Source organism: Melopsittacus undulatus, chromosome 2 (genome assembly GCF_012275295.1).
Source record: "Melopsittacus undulatus isolate bMelUnd1 chromosome 2, bMelUnd1.mat.Z, whole genome shotgun sequence".
Taxonomy (NCBI): Eukaryota; Metazoa; Chordata; class Aves; order Psittaciformes; family Psittaculidae; genus Melopsittacus; species Melopsittacus undulatus.
In genome coordinates, this window is record NC_047528.1 from 87,259,679 (window position 1) to 87,276,536 (window position 16,858).

The 16,858-nt window shown below is 41.0% G+C and overlaps 1 protein-coding gene across 1 annotated transcript in view; it reads left to right on the plus strand.

Moving 5' to 3' along the window:
• Nucleotides 1-16,858, plus strand: part of LOC101869228 (amine oxidase [flavin-containing] A) — a 40,256-nt gene that overhangs the window by 18,268 nt on the left and 5,130 nt on the right. The window contains exons 4-11 of the mRNA XM_005151720.3: nt 4,849-4,953; nt 6,223-6,314; nt 9,344-9,485; nt 11,341-11,490; nt 12,784-12,943; nt 14,180-14,276; nt 15,570-15,623; nt 16,564-16,621. Of these exons, the coding sequence (XP_005151777.3) occupies nt 4,849-4,953; nt 6,223-6,314; nt 9,344-9,485; nt 11,341-11,490; nt 12,784-12,943; nt 14,180-14,276; nt 15,570-15,623; nt 16,564-16,621 (858 nt within the window). The remainder of the gene's footprint in view (nt 1-4,848; nt 4,954-6,222; nt 6,315-9,343; nt 9,486-11,340; nt 11,491-12,783; nt 12,944-14,179; nt 14,277-15,569; nt 15,624-16,563; nt 16,622-16,858) is intronic.

Genomic DNA, 16,858 nt, shown 5'->3' on the forward strand with positions numbered 1-16,858 from the left:
TCATTGCCCCAGAAATTAGATATTAAACTGAAATATGGATATGTTCAGTTTCTTGGGCTAATATGCTCTCAGCTTTGGGCCATCTGCTGCCTTTCAGGTTTGAAAAGTTTGACTGAAACTTTTCTCCTTTGTCTCATCTGACATTTCTGTCATCTGATGGCTGTCAGGGAGCATATATCTGGGGACAGACAGGAAGTTCCCTTCCCAAGGGCATTTCTCCAAAGTCTACAATGCTGTGCAGTTTTGTCTGAGGCAAGAGGGACAGTGTTTTGAGGAATGACTAAATATCTTTGTAGATTTTGTTGTGACAGTCAGATAATGGCATATAAACTCCAAAACCCCCAGATTAGGAGATTTTTGGTCTTTTGTGTACCATTTCAGTCTGGCTTTTCCTGAATATTTCCAGGATACTGCTTGGACGGAGTTAGGAGAAAGTGGGGAAATGTTTAATCCTAGCAGTGGAAGCAACCAAAGGAAAGTGAAGATCCCCAGAGGGCTTGCATGAGCTTCTTTGCTCTGAAAGGAATTTTCCCCATATTTTGGAAATTTTTTTCCCATTTTTTGGAAAAATTCCACATATTGCAAGCTTTAAAAAACATGTTGCTTCATGTGGACAGGTTCCCTTTGTAGTTAAAGTTTATTGAAGAAATCCAAATATATAACTATTGTTTATCTTTTTAATTATTGTTTGTTCATTCTTTTACATCAGTTAGCATGGTAACATGGACTGCTTTGATGTCAATTGGGAATTTGTTTTTATCCTGTCATTGTAAATCTGGAACTTCAAACTGTAGATTTTGATACGAGCCCCAGATTTTCCTTCCAGCCAGATGGCTCTGTGGCTACTGTCCTTTAATTCATCAAGAATGCTTTAGGACTGAGAAAAGGCAGATGTGGTGGAGTTCTTCTTTCTCAGAGGATACAGACAGCTTTTTATTTTTACAGAGGTCCTTGAAGGACAGTCTATGTCCTGTTTTCACCTTCTCTTTAGTATAAGATCCTAGAAAGTACAGGCAGTGGGGTCTTGGTGCAATATGAAACTTCTCATATAACTGCAGTCCTCTAATATCTTGCAGCAGCACCAAGCTCCAGTATACATTAGTAAATAAGGACAGATTTTGTTTATTTGTTTGTTTATGATTTTGAGAGCAAGGTAATTTGATGAAAGATGAGCATTTCTATGCAGTAAAGGATGCCTATCTCAGGGCTCACACAGCTGGTGCTGTAGGTGTATGCACTATGGGTGGCCCAAGGGCAATAGCAATCCCTGCTCTGGTGCACAAGGGATGTTTCTCCTGTAGCTCCTCAGCACAGCAGGCAGAAGACAGCCTTACCAGACTGCCAAAATTGTCTGCTCCTCTTGCACAACTTTAAACTTGGAGTGGTGTCACAGCTTGGGCAGCTTGGGCTTAATTCCTGTAGTTATGGCTACAAGCAACAGTGTAGCCCTGGGCAGAGGAAAGAGAGACACCTTGCAGAGCACAGCTCTCTGCTGCCTCTGTAACCACTGAAGTATGGTGCTTAGGGATATTGTTTCCTTTGGATTGGTGTGGGGTAACTAATCCAGGCAGGCAGTAGGACTCAGATCTGAGGTCTGCAGGAAAGCATTCAACACTCCAGGAAATGATAGAAAAACTCTGTGGTCAGGCAGGCAGCCTTGTGTTAGCATGGGAGCAAAGCCAGTACGTTATTTGCCTTCCAGTTAAGAAAACAGTTGTTCTCAAAATAATACACCCAGAACACTATAAACTTGTTTAAAATGGAATATTGCAAGACCTTGCTTTCTTGCAGTGATCTCCTCTGTGAAACATGCAGCCAGAGCTGCTTTACCTAGTAGGGAGACAATATTAAAACCAAATGAATAACTTACCAGCCCCAGGTCATTTGGGCTAGATTTATTCCCTGCTGTGGAGTTAGTGTGTCTGCGAACACTTTCAGGATTTCTGAGTTCAATCTCAAGCTCTTTCAGGTCTATTAGACTGTTGTATTTTTCCAGCTTTTCCTGCCGTTGGTCTCCAGTCTTACTGAAGTTATGTTTTGGTGTTTTGTTTTTTGGTTTTTTTTTTTTTTTTTTTTTTTTTGGCATGCAGAGGAGAGCAGCAAGTAATGCAGCTTTAGACTGTTATTTTTAGACTGTTAAGTTGGCATTTCCTAGTTTTCAGGGGATAAAATAGGTTTTGCCATTAATCTCCCTGGGTCATGAATTGACCAAAGATGTGAGCTTAATAATGTTTTCAGATTGGTAATGAAAGGATAATTATTTTCAAATAGCAGGTAAGTGAATATCCAGTGTGAAATCTGTCATATTCTTGGTCAGTCCTCAGCAATTTGTGGTTCTGGTGGTCTAAAATTAGTGCAGAGGTGGAAAAGCTGGAGGAAAATATTAGCCAGGCAGTGGGAGTGTTCACTTGCTAATTGCCCCATCTGGAGTAATCAAGATAGTTCAGGAGTTTCTCAGCCTGTAGCTGCTCAGCACAGTAAAGTTACTGCTGGGGGTTGGGAAAGTTGCTTTGATGCAAAGCTCATCATAGAGTTTCTGGGAGAGACTTTTCTTAGGGTGTTGTTTCCAGCAATATAAGGAATAGAGTTGGCTGAAAACAAGAGGAGGAGAGGAGCTTTAGAAGAAGTTTTTTTTTGTGGTTTTTTTTTATTTTCTTTTTAGAGTTAAGGAAGCTGAGGATAGGAGTGGTGTTTGCAAGTTACTCCACTCAGTACAAACACAGTCACTTATCAAAAAGTCGATTGAAAAGAGGTATCACTCAGCAGTGAAAAACTGGAAAGATTTCACTGCAACTCCTGAATGGCATGCTTATCTTTTCCCTTTGCCCCTTGCAGTATCAACATGACAGAACTGCAGTAATAACTTATCTTCACCTGTTGTTGGGCGGCCTGATAGCTTTGCACCTCACCTCTGCCTAAGGGCAGGATTATTGGTGTTAAAGCATGTGAAAGAAGGCACATTGATGGCAACTGCTTTTTAACCAGAATAAAAGGTCTAGCAATAAATGAACATTGAAGGAGCAGTATTTGATTATCTTTTGGGAAAACAAAATGTTGTGCAATAAAAAGAAAATTATTAGTAATATGTTACTGCTTTGTGTCGCAATTTCCGTGTTTGGTACAGCACGGGTTTATGATAGTAAAAGCTGTAGCATGCAGTATATCCCTTTGCATGTGTTTTTTTTTTTGTTCATTTTTCTGTGGCTGAACACACAGTGCTCCAAACTGGCAGTGAGAAACTGTACTCTGGAAAACAAAGATGAAGAGTCATGCACAGGATTCCCTTGCTGGTAGTTCATAGGAGAATTTTCTCTGCCCTTGCCACGGCAGGATTGTGTTTTGCATACACACATGCACCTGGAGAAGGCTGGAGTAGCATTCCCTGCCCACCTTCCTCCAACATAACCCCCTAAACCAGAATAAAATTAGATAAAAGAAACAAACAAACAAAAAAAAAATCCAACAAACCACCAAACCAAACAAAAAAAAAAATGTTTCACACAAGATTAAGATTACATACCCAGAAATCCAGAAGTAACCAGCCACCTCCAGAATCATCCTGGTGAACTGAAAACTCAGGGTTTGTTGGATATATAACCGAAAGCTTTAAAGCACTTGGATCTGAAACTGACATAAGTACTGAGATTGCTCTTTTCTTGGCCGAGAGCAGAGATTACTATGTCTAGACTGAACAGCAGAGCATATCTGCAGATGCATTCACTGAAAATGAGGAGGAGGTACACCATGGGCCCACATGGACACCATGGTTCAGCTACTGCTGCAGCTGTCTTCTAGGGAGAAAAGAACCAAGCAGTATTGGCCACAGTGATTTTTCTCCCTTAGCCATGTGCTCTTGTCTCCTCCTCCATTGTACCTGCCCTGGGGCTGACAAACATTGACCAAAATGTGGGAATTTGGATTTTTTTTTTTTACTGCTTTTTCCAAGTTTGGAAGCTCACTGTGGTCTCTGAGTTTCATTTGCACCATTTATCTTTATTAAGATCTTTGCAGAAAAAATGTTCTGATGAATATCAGAAATCCATTTGTATTTACACATGCATACACCATTACCAATGGGGAAGACCTATAAATTCTCTTTCACTAAGTGTGGGGAAAGTGCATTTGGCTCCTGCTTAGTGTCCCCCTGTCCCTGGGTCACCATCTTCTGCATTTGCAGTCTCTCGCTTGGTCTGTGACTCCCACCTGCCAGGTGTGATGGTATGGTTGGCATGGTATGCTCTGCACCGAAAAGCATGTTGCACACCTCTAAGCACCACAGCTCCTACCTGTCATCTTGCAGTATGTTCACTGCATCCTGCCATGAGACCTCATGTAAACTTTTGACACACCTGGAAGAACAAAAACAGTTAAAGAGGTCTGATGAGAAATTTGCGGTTGATTTATATGGGGGAAGGTTCCAAGCAATTTAATATGAGAAAATGTTGCCTGCTCATCTAGTCCTTTCAGATTAAAGTTATCACAAAGAACCACCTGCTGTTAGACAGTTTTGCTTATTGTGATATCACAGGATTATCTGAGAGATAATAATTATTATCTGTTGCAGTTATGTTTTATACACATTGTAAGTACTGATACAATTTTTGAAACTGTATAGATCTTTTCTTCCTGAAGCCAAAACCCTTTTTTGGCACATTTTTGGTAGGTTCACCAGGGTACTTGGAATAATAAAGAGGCACATTTGCTTTTGTAGGTGAGGTGTACCATAAAGGTGCTTAGACACCAAAAGGCAAAAGGTCAACCATGTGATGACTTCAAGAATTGTGTTCTTGAGCAATGAAGATATGCTCTATTCTATTTCAATTGCTTACATTGTTATGTGTATTTTAGGGGAAGTCACGCCGTTTCACAGGTATTTCCCCTCCAACATGGAATCCCTTAGTTTACTTGGACTGCAATAACTTCTGGAGGACAGTGGACAAGCTTGGAAAAGAGGTAGGCTGTGTAAATTGCATCTGTTTCTTAAAATGTTCATGTCACCATGAGCAAATCTGGTTTTGGTTTGTTTTGTATATGGCAGGAATTTTTATTGCTTCTTATTACAAAAAAAAAAAAAAAAGAAAAAAGAAAAGAAACATCCATCAGGAAAAACACCTGTGTTGCCCAGGAAGTATCAGGAATAATAGGGCATTCAAGGTGCCTTCCAACCCTAACCATTCTATGATTCCATGAGAGGATACAAAAAGGTCCAAAGATGTCTAAGATATCTGAAGAAAATAAGTTGAACCTCAGTATAGGTATTTTCTCATGTCAAGGAAAGCTGTTCCATGAGATGGGAAATGAGAAGGGTTTTTCCCCTTCCATTGTGACAACCTATTTGAGTAACGATGATTCTTTAGGGATTTTGTGTGTGTGTGTGTGTGCTTTTTGTTGTTTTTGGGTTTTTTTTTTGTAGATGCCTAAAAATCCACTTTATTTTATTTCTAAAATTTTATTTCAAAAATTCTTACACAGTAAATGCCATCAAAATTAAAGCAGTACAACTGTAGATCTTCCTGTGCACAAAAATTAGCCTGGAACATTATCCTGTCTTTCAAATATTTACCAGTTGCCTTATAATCTGGCTTCAAACCAGTGGCCCTACCTTATAACAACCTTCAAGTATAACTAACAATATTCCTGCAAAGTTCATTGGGTTCACGTGGTTTTGCAGACCCAAATTTGTCCATGATACTACATTTTTTTTGTAAAATAATACATATTTTTTTTACCGCTTCAGATATGTATTAGTGTCATCACATATCATGGTACTTTGATGCAATGGATTACTGTTAAGAATTTAACTGTCTAAAAATAATTGGATAGTATTTAGGCATTTCTGCTTCCTCTGTAGTTCACAGAGAGACATAGGGGCCTCTGAATACCCATCTGACAGAATCTCTGACTGGAAAAAGAATTTTTCCCTCAGCACTAGGCGGGTATCAGGACAACTAAATCAGAACACACACCTTGCTTCTGGACAATTAAAGGCCATATAAGTCCCACTGTATTGGTCAGCCAAAGCCAGATTTAGTGGTCACAGTACAATTTATGCTCTAAGGTGTGAGTGGAAGCTCTTCCATTTAGTTATTTTATTCCAAATTTACAGGGGGACAAAAGCAACTTCTGGTCAATATGTCAGTCAGCTCTGTGTTACTAACTAGCTATAACCAGGCAATGATATAGTGCTAAATAACTTCTTGAATATTACACCTCTCTCTCCAGATTCCTCTAGAAGCACCATGGGACGCTCCGCATGCTGAAGAATGGGATAAAATGACCATGAAAGAGCTGATAAATAAGATTTGCTGGACCAAGTACATAACTCTTCATTCACTTTGAAATCTAGCGACTATCTAGAATGCCAGTGGCAAATTCTGGGGTGCAGCTGAGTACAACAAGGGTACAGGTGATGAGAGAGCAGGAAGTATCTGAGATGAGGCAGGTCTTTGTGATGCACTGTTGAGAAGATGGTAGCCTGTAAAGGATAAAGGCGGTATGACAGAGCTTGGTTTGGCTGGCAGGTGGGAATAAGGTACTGGAGAAATGTGGGGTTTGCCTCAGGAGGCCCATACACATAGGAGTGTCAGTGTGGGCTCTTTCCTCCATGCTTTCACTTCATGCACTTGGAGAGCATGGGCCTTTGTCTTTAGGAAAAGAACCTTTTAAATAAATCTCCACTTTATAGGCATGAATAAAAGCTACTTGCAGGCACAAAAATGGAGGCAGAAAGGGGTGAAGGGGCTTCCCCAGCCCCACGTCAGGCTAGGAGTTGAGGAGTGATGTCCCCTGACTCTTGGCTAGGTCCTCCTGCGTTGTTATCATATGTGTCTGACTTTATTGTGTGAGCTGCATCACATGTACCAGGCAGCAGGCAGGTGCTGCTGGCAAATCACAGAGCAGCATGCTGTACCAGAGGGCAGCTGCTCTCCAGTGGTCACTCCATGGATAGGGCAGTGTGAGACCTGAAGAGTGGGGAGTGAGCAGCTGTTGGCTCTGGAAACTCTGGAAAAGTTCAGATGCTGCTCCTTGTTTCAGCAGTAGTGCCTGCTGGGCTACCAAAACCCTTAGAGAGAAACAAGGCAGCTGAAGCAACCTTTCTTGTTGCCTTTCCCTTTCCTGGTTGGTTTGTTGCCTTAGCCTTTTGAGTGCTCTGTGTTCATCCCAACAAGCCTGTTGCTGCCCTTGCTCAGCCCTGCCTATTGTAGTGCACCCTCCCTCTGCTCCTGGGAAGCTGTCCTTGAATAACAGCCAGCTCTCCTGGCGTTCTTTGTCCTACGGGGTATTTTCCCATGAGACAGTGCCAAGCAAGTCCTTAAGAGAACAAAATCAGCTCTTCCAAAGTCCAGGGCTGCTATTCTGCTATTTGTTTTACTACTCTCAGGATTTTAAATTCCACAGTCTCATGGTCACTGTACCCAAGGCTGCCCTTCACCTTTGCCTCATCCAACAGGTCTTTCTTGTTGTCGGTAGCAGGTCCAAGAGAGCACCAACCCTAGTTGGCCGGAAGAGGGTCCAAATTGGTTTATCACCTAGAAAATGGCCTGTGTGTTTTATATGTCTCTGAGGGACCAAACTGTATGAATAAAAAAAAACAAGCAATGTTCAATAAGAGGTGATAACAACTGGAAATACACTTTTCTTCCTTTTTTGAATTAATTCTTCTTATAAAGCAAAGAGAAGTATGCTCGTGTAAGTTCTTGTCCCCTCTTGCTGTGCCATCCTCCGTGCTATTCTGTAACACTCTCCTCCCCTGTGTATTCAGTGACTTTTGTGTGTGCAGCTGTGCTGTTTGCTCTTTCATTCTGACTGTGGTTTAGCCCTATGCCTGCAGCTTCCTGACCAAAACTTTCCATCTGAAATTTATTTTGCTAGCTTAAATCTTGCTCCAGCTCCATGTGATATAGGGTGCAGCTGTTTGGACTTGCTCTTGCTCTCTGTGGCATTATGGTTTTCTTTACTATTAGTTTTATGAGCCATTTGCCTGCAAACTTTGAACTACCCTTTCTGTTGCAAGTTCTCTGGCTTTTTCTCTTCTAGTTTTTACTGTTCCTCTTGGTCAGGGAGCCAGCAGAATAAAAGCAGAACTTATAGTTTACAGTGACCTCTCCTCTAGCATGCTTCTCAGAAAGACTGCTTCTACTACTGATGGTTTTGTGGCACTTCAGTTTCAATGGATGAACTCAGCTGAAACATGTTTAAAAACTCAGTAAAAAGTCATTTTAGATCTTTAAGCCAAGGCAGATTTTTCTGCAAGTAGTTTAAAACCATAGCACCCTAAAATACAATTAAAAAAAAAGAAGAAAAAGAAAAAAACCTTCTTCTGCAGCATTTTCTGTCTGACCTGCTGCAAGATTATAGAAGAAAATTTGTTTGTCATGTGTCACAGATCAGCATCTTCTGAACCTGCAGACCCTGCTCATATTTCTTAGGTGTGAGCCTCTTACAGCTGTTTAGTGTTTTGGTGCTTTCAAGATTGCAGCAGAAGGTTCTTGCATGCAGGATGTTTTCATATCCTGGTTTAAGAAATAGAGTTGACTTGACTTAGTACCCAGGGAAACGAAGTTATGGAAGTTTATAAGTTACGTGGTTTAGCCTATATAACCTTCAAAGTTCCTTCCTTTAGCAGGTGATTATAAATTCATGTTGTTTCATGAAACTTCATCCAAGTCAAAGACATTTCATCGTCTTTGCAAAATGATCTCTATTCTTCTAGCAATCTGTAGCCACAAATGAAAGAAATGTGAATAGCCAGGTCCTCATTTCCTGCTGCTGGAACTCTGTGTAAGTTTGTTGTGGTAGAAGTTGGTCCTCTCCTCATGTTTATGGCAATGATAGCCAGTTTGGTTTCTCTGGGTTATTTACTATGTCTGATTCTTGGTTTCACAAAAAGTCTGTGTAGCAATGTTATGTAGGAGATGGAGAACGTCTGGGCTAGTTGAGTCCCTCAGGACCCATCAGACCTTGGAAATGACGTGCCCAATGGGCTCCCGATGGAGATTAAATGCAGAAGAGTTTCACTAATAGGTTACCAGATGCATTCTTACGTTGAGAAAAATACTTGTTCTGATGAAAGGAATAGCAGCTGAGAAACTATAGAAAGGACTAAGATGAAATCAGAAGAACTTCATACTGAATGGGTAAATACTTTGGGGCAGAGGGGAGGGCTGATATAAACCCACTGAAACAGACTTGCTACAAGTTAAAAAGTGAGACACATAAAAATCACCTTGGCTTTTCTGACTTTGGAAAAGCGGCCCTTGTTGAGCATAATGAAGAAAAACCTGTAAGCAGTCAGGAACTCACATTTACTCACTGTCTGCTTCTGCTCTTGTGTCTCATGCAGAGCTGTTAAAGAATTTGCCACGTTCTTTGTGAATGTCAATGTCACGTCTGAGCCTCAGGAAGTCTCCGCTCTCTGGTTCCTGTGGTATGTGAGACAGTGTGGGGGCACAGCCAGGATTTTTTCTATCACCAATGGGGGCCAGGTATAAAATGTCTCATATTCTTCCTCCTCTCTTGAAACCATAAAAAGCAAGTGGAGTGTTGTACTCGTCAAAGCCCTGGAGTTAATGAAAAGAGGGCAAAACATCAAGTGCACATGGCACTGGTAACAGTTGTGTTCCCATGGGCTGGAACAGCCCTCTTGGCTAACTCTGTACAATGAGGAATTTTATTAGCTGGGCTTTGGGATAAACTGGGACAATTCAGTCAATAGTTTTTTTCCTGTATTCACTTCAACAAAGTTCTTTTGTTGCTATTTTGTTGGTTTTTTTTTTTTTGCCAATTTGTTTTCTATGGGTTACTTAGCACATTGGAGTATTTTCAAGACTTCAAAGCAAGTGTACTTCAGAGTGCAATATGGTTTTTTTGCCATTGAAGCCTCTAATGACAAGAATTGGAATTAAGTAACAAAAGACCCTTCCTTCTTGGGACAGCTTGCATGGCAGCAAGTTTTATGAGCTACTTCAGAGTGTTTCTCACCTTGGTTGTGGCAGGTGCCTGGTTAGGTGCAAAACATCATGGTTTTCACATGATTGTTCTGAATGAAGTTTCAGAAGAGGGAAGGGGGTGCTGGCAAATTAATTTGGATGGAATATATCCGCACCTTTTGCGGGCCTCTTATTTCAGTTAATGCAGCCTCAGAAAGCACATGTAGCATTTCAAACTTAAGCTACCAACAACAAAACCAGCAACAGCGTCACACCCTTCCAAGTGCACCAGGATATGGAGACATTAAGGGAAGTTGCCTGGAGAAATGCAAATACTCCATCAACATCTGTCCATTGGGGTAAGAAGAAGCAACCCTGTGCCAAGGATACAAGTAGAGCTGCCCTGGAGCAGGAGCAAGATCTGGGAGCCTTCCTCCCCAGGAGCTCCTCATTTACAACATTGCAGCCACATCAGCAACTGCTAGACATTGCAACAAGAAGTAGAAATAAAACTAATCCCAAGATACTTGCATCTTAACAAGACCTGGAGAGGGGAAAGCCAGCCTGGGAAGAGCACTTCCAATTCTTTGTGGCCAGATGGGGCAATCTGTCTTGGTTTCTACCATCCCTCACTCTCCCCTCATCCCAGTACAAACCAGTTGAACAAAAAGCACTAAAAGCTTCTGACTTAGTGGCCATGACAAGTCTTACAAGACTTCTTCAGACAGCCATTCCAGTCTTTCAGCAGAAGACTCTGTGGATCCTTTGCTTCCTGCCAATACCAGTATCTTATATGTAGAAGTGAGCTGCTTGATATAATGCTGGTGGCTAGTAGATAAAAGAGTGCTACTGCTTCCCCTGAGCATCTGCACAGACAACACAAGGAAATATGTGTCACAGGTTGTCCTTTTTTTCCAGACAGCAATGTCTTCATGCCTTCCAGGGACAGATAAAACTCATTGTCTGCTGCACTTGAGGCCAGACCCAACTAAAGATCTGTCTTGCTCCTGCACTGATGCAGGCTTTACTGTATGGATGCAAGGTGATGTCTTTGTCACACAAGAGGGTTTTGGTAGCACAGCGATGTGTAAAATACTCAAAACATCATTTAATGAAGTGGTATGTTTATACTAGCTAGAATACCTGCATTGTATGTGTTTGTTCACTGGGCTTCAAGAGTCTTTACTCCAGCAAATTGAGGAAACCATTGCAAATATGGCTTAGGCAGCAATCCCCACTGAGGCTGAGGTTTATGCCTTTGCTCTTTTAAAAGTCTGCACCACTTTATGCACCTTACAACTTGCAGATCTGGCCTGAAGTTTCTTTATTGTAAGCAGAAGTCCTATTGAATGTCATCATGATTAATGCTGGTGATATTTTTGTTTGTTTTTCTTTTCTGCTTGTTTTTTAGGAGAGGAAGTTTAAAGGGGGTTCTGGTCAGATATCAGAGAAAATAATGGAACGCCTCAAAGGCAGAGTCAGACTCGAGAGACCTGTGGTCCGTATTGATCAGACAGGTGATAATGTCATTGTGGAGACTCTAAACCATGAGATATATGAGGTAATTTGATCAGAATAAAAGTTGAGTATGCAGTTAGTGGGGGAATACATCTGCTGCAGCTCTTAGCCAGATGTAATCAGGAAGTACCCATTTGTGTGTGTCCATTTCTCGGACAATGTTGACACTCTGTGAAATTTGCTTTACAGATTTATTTATGACTGGGTCTCTTCTTGGTGTGCTGCTAGTTAGTTTCTGTCATTACTCTGTCATTACTCTGTCTTTTCTGTCTTAACATTTTCTGTGATTATTTATTTTTACATTTTGGTTCTGCACTGAGACCATTTCAAAGAAAGGAAAAATAATGTTCTTCTTCATATCGAACTTTGTGGTTTGCAGAACAACAACAAAAAAAGACATTTCAAACACCTTTAGTGAGATTGGCCTCTGTGCAGTGGTGCAGTGAAATTCTCCATCAGTACATGATTACCTGCAGTGGCACACATAAGGTGGCAGCTTCCCTCTGAACACAGAGCTCAGCCTTCCACAGGGGTTTGTGCAGGACTACCAGGGTCTGCAAGATCCCCATCTCACTGCTGGCAGTGTTTGTGGGATATTTAGAGAATGTTAGCAGAAAGGGAAGGGGCTGTTTGACAGAGAAGCTGGTCTAAGGATGTCCTGGAGGAGGGACTCTCCCTCACCAGCGAGTTTTTAAACCTCAGGGTAAAACCTCTGGCTTCTCCCTCCATGCTGGGTGAGTGAGAACCAAGTTAGAGGAGACAGGATTCCTGCATGAGAGCACCTGAGAGCAGAAGCGCCAGTTGTTACACAGTGTCACCCTGAGCCCTGAAACAGTGTCCTTCATCGCTCCAATCAGATACAGTACCTGCAAGGGAGATAGAGCATTTTCACCAGGGCTGCTTGCCCTAAAGTTGTATCCTGTGAAAATGCACAGAATACTTTTTTGTTGTTGTTGTTGTTGTAACAGCTTATAATGTATAAATGTGGGTCAGATTTTTCTGGGCATGATAAAAGGCACTTTTACCTATGCCATAAGATCTATCTTGTCCTATTTCTCATTTGTCTCCAGCCAAGTTTCGGCTCTGGTCCTGTAGTGTCTGGAAAGCTGTCAAGAATCATCTACTTGCAGAAAAATATGCTTTTTCCATCTCCTTTCTCTGAAATGGCAGAATTATTTTGGTCACCTGAAATATCAGTATGGGGAAAACTAACTAGTAGAGTCAGGTGTGGGAAATCTGTTTAACAACTAACAAGATCATCTTTCAAAAGTGTCCTGCAGGGTGAGCTCACTGAGAGGCAGTGCTTTGTCTGTACTGACTCTGTTCTACATTTCAGGGCAAGTATGTGATCAGTGCTATTCCCCCAGTCCTGACAACGAAGATTCATTACAAACCAGAACTGCCACCAAAGAGAAACCTGTTAATTCAGCGTTTGCCTATGGGATGTGTCATAAAATGCATGATGTACTACAGGGAAGCCTTCTGGGAAAAGAAAGGTATGTGGGGAAAATGAAAGACTTGGGAGCCCCATGATAGGAGAATTCTGAAGATCTGCTGTCTGTTGGGAAATAAATCCAATGGGGGTTAAAGGTGCAAAACACCAAAACCAAACACACAGAAAAGTGAAAGGTAAAGCTCTCAGAAAGGAGAACTCTTCCTCCAAGCTTGAGTGCACACGTTTCCCAAAGATGGGGCCAGAAACAAACAGGATCCATTGTTGTTTGCTGAGGAGGGATGACTTAGAGAACAAGTAAGATTTCCCTGGGAAGCGTTGCTGAGAGCTGCAGTAGCAGGTCCCTGCTTCTCCCTGCCAGGGACACAGTGCAGCCAAAGAGAATTTACAGCAGATGACAAGGAAAGCTTAAGGTGTAAGCAAGACTTTCCCTGGGTTTAATCCTCTGTTCGATAGACTCGATTATCTCTAAGGGATAGAAAATATAGGTTAGCTTTTTGTTTAACTCAAGATATTTTTTCCACATGCTGCAACACCTTGTGTTTCTCAGCTTTAATTGATACCATTTCCGGAACTATTTGTATGAGCAGATTAGTTTCCACTTCCTGTGCAATAATACTGAGAGTTGTACTGGGTGAGAATACTTCTTAATCAAAAGAATATAAATTTGTATGTTTCAGGGTATAAACCAGACACTGGGATTAGAAAGAAATGTAGGCAGGTTTATACATTGTTATCTATATGGGAATTTTTGTATGTTCATCTAAACCATGTACTGATGTGATACTAGATTAGACGGCCCATGCTTCTTCTACAATGTTGTTATGGGATACCAATCCTGACAGTCTTACCATTAGCAAAATCAATACATGGTGTAAATTTGAGCCCACTGTGACCAGATGCAATTACACTGGGTTTTGTTGCTGCTGCTATTGTTTTGGCCAAAGTTACTCATAGTTTTTACTAGATCTGTTTATTTTAGTGTTTATTACCCTTACTATAGAGAGCCAGAGGGACCTGCAATAATCCAAAGACATTCTTTGCTAAGTAATGCTGGAATTTAAATATGACTTTTATGAACCTGTGTACAAAATGTCCCAGAGTCAGAGGGAAGAGAGGAGAAAGCTTGTTACAAAACCACTTCAGACATGTAGGTATTATTGGTGACAAAGGAATTACTGTACAAGTCCTTTTTGCATAATCTTCCTTGCTCATTGCTATCAAAAATATGATCAGCAAGTTTCTCTGGAAGTAATTTTGTTTTCTTTCCCTCCCTTAGGTTATTGTGGTTGTTTCGTCATTGAGGATGAAGAGTCTCCAATTGGAATAACCATAGATGACACGAAACCTGATGGAACTTTCCCTGCCATTATGGGGTTAAGAGTTTCTAGCCTACACTCACAGATGTGTATTCAGTTTTGTATGAAGGAGTGGGAGGAGAAGGAAGAGGGGAAATGGCCAGGTTACCTCAGTGGTACTACTCATTCCCACAGTGTTCATAGATGCAGGAGAGTACTTCCAACAAGCATCTTATGCCACTCTAGTCCATGTAACTTTTTAGGTGATGCTTCTGCTACAAATAGCCTTGTACAAAGGATTTGGTTGGGAGAGAGTTGCTGAAATCAGCTGTAGTTCATTCATGTAGTTCATTCATTTTAATCATTCAGGTAAGGATTTTTTGTTGTCGTGGAGTAGATCTAGAAATAAATCCCTTTCTCACCTAGCTTTATGAGCCTGTGTTTGGCTTATATTGAGCCTCGTATTTAGTGCCTGAACCAAAATCAAAGTGCAGCTGTCCAAGAAATCCTAATTTGCCTCCTTTCCCCTTGCTGAGGCAAGACAATGAACATCAGCTGGTGATTGAGTGGGACAGCAGCTATGCAGTGTAGAAATGGGAACTCTGAAGAAACTGCCAAGTAAAAAAGTTGTAGTTTGGACAAACAGGTATGAAACATACGGAATAGCTGGCTTTTAAAATAGGTTGAGCCAATATGAGCAAACAATCTTTACAAGTGTTTCCACTGTTGAGTGAGACTGCCAAAAAAGGCCAATATAAATGTAAGGCAACTACTCCTTAAGTACTTGGCAAGGAAAACTTACAACTTCTAATGAACTGTGCGTGTTTATGACCATGTTCAATGTTTAAAAAATTCCATGGCCTGAGAGCAATAAGTCTCCTCCAAACCCCACATGGCAAATAGTTTCCTGCTTTCTCCCTGTGGATTTATGCAAGTTTCTAAGAGTGCAGGAACATCATCTCCCAGGTATCTCCACTAAGGTCAGATGAACTAATTGCCAAATCTGTTTCCTTCAAGCTGAATAAATATTGATCCCTGTTCTCAATAGAACCAGTCCATGACACTGTGCAGTGCTTGTCAGAGCAGCAGGTTCCCATCACCTGCTAACACCCAATGACATGGGCAGTGGTCTGGCCAGCTGTCTGCAAATCTTCAAAACCTTAAGAAAACTCAGGGTCTCCATCCTTTTGGATAAGATCTATCTGTAAGAGGGTAGGCAGTGAAGGCTAGTAACCTGTAATTATTAAATAATGAGGTATGACAAAAAAAATGTTTGATAAAAAAAGTTTGGATTAATTTTTAGCAAGACCTTGCAAATCGGCCAGGGTGCTGACACTGTGTGATATTTACATGCCATATTTTTCTTTTCAGTTTCATCCTTGCCAGAAAAGCTGTTAAACTGGCCCATCTCAGTAAGGAAGAGAGGTAAGAGTTCAGAAACTGCAAACATTTCAGAAGTCAGTCAGTTCTCTGGGATAGTTCCCCACAGGAATGTGTGTGAATATGTGTGTGCATACTCATGTATGCACATTCTCAGCACAACTACTAATATGGAAACGGGAGCAAAGATTGAGCTTTTAGCATAAACAGGCCAAGAAACAAGCCTAGGTTAATAGTCATCCAGGTAGGGATAAGTTTCCAAGTCCTGTCCACTCTTCTATGTTATGACATAGCATCTCTGTGTCTTTATGTGAACTCAAGAGGTTTTTCCTACCACATTCCCAGACTGCATCCTGACTGAATGATGCTTCACCCTAGGAATATAGGGAGCACTGACATGCATAGTTTCTGGTGTCCTTCACATTCAGACCATGCAACAAACTTTTCAAACCTCCATGTTTACAACAGCATGGGTTTTCCTTTAGCCTGTGAAATGAACAGACAGTACTCTTTAAATGGGATTTTGGGTACACATGCAAATAAAAGAGGAGCTTGGTTTAGGAGTGTAAATAGTATTCTCGAGATCGTATTTTGCTGAGAGCTATAGTAAATCTGTAGAGATTTTTCTGATTTATGTTGCTTCTCTTCTGATCTTAAGTCAGTGAACATGAGAATGAATTGGCTCTGCATACTAAAATAACTGTACAAAGATTTATTTTTTTAGAGCTCATTGCCAAAATCAACCTTCATTTCCCATTCCCTAGGTCCATTTTTGGGTGTCACATTTAGAGATCAGCATTTGAAATATTTATGCTGAGATAAGAACATGAAATCAGACTTAAAAACAAAGCCAAATTCAGCTTTCTGTCTAGTATTTTGTAGTAAATGTGATGGTTTTATATAATAAAAGCAATAATGGAGACTTTTTTTTTCCACCTTCCTTTTTTCTTTTTCTTTTACCATGACTGATTTTATTTTCATATAGGAAGATGAAGATCTGTGAGGCATATGCCAAGGCAATGGGGATGGAAGAGGCTTTACATGTAAGGAATGAATGCCTGTTTTCACCCCTGTTGTACAGTAACATTCCTTCTTTGTTCTGGAAGAGGAAGCCAAAATTCTTATTACCTAAATTGTGTGCCTGAAATTGCATATTGTTCCATATAATCCATACTCCCAAAGGGAGGGCAACAGCATCTAGTACAGGAAGAAAAGAGCTGCCAGTCTCACTCTTTACAGAAAAGAGAAGGCAGTGCATGGTTTAATTTGTCCTGTCATTT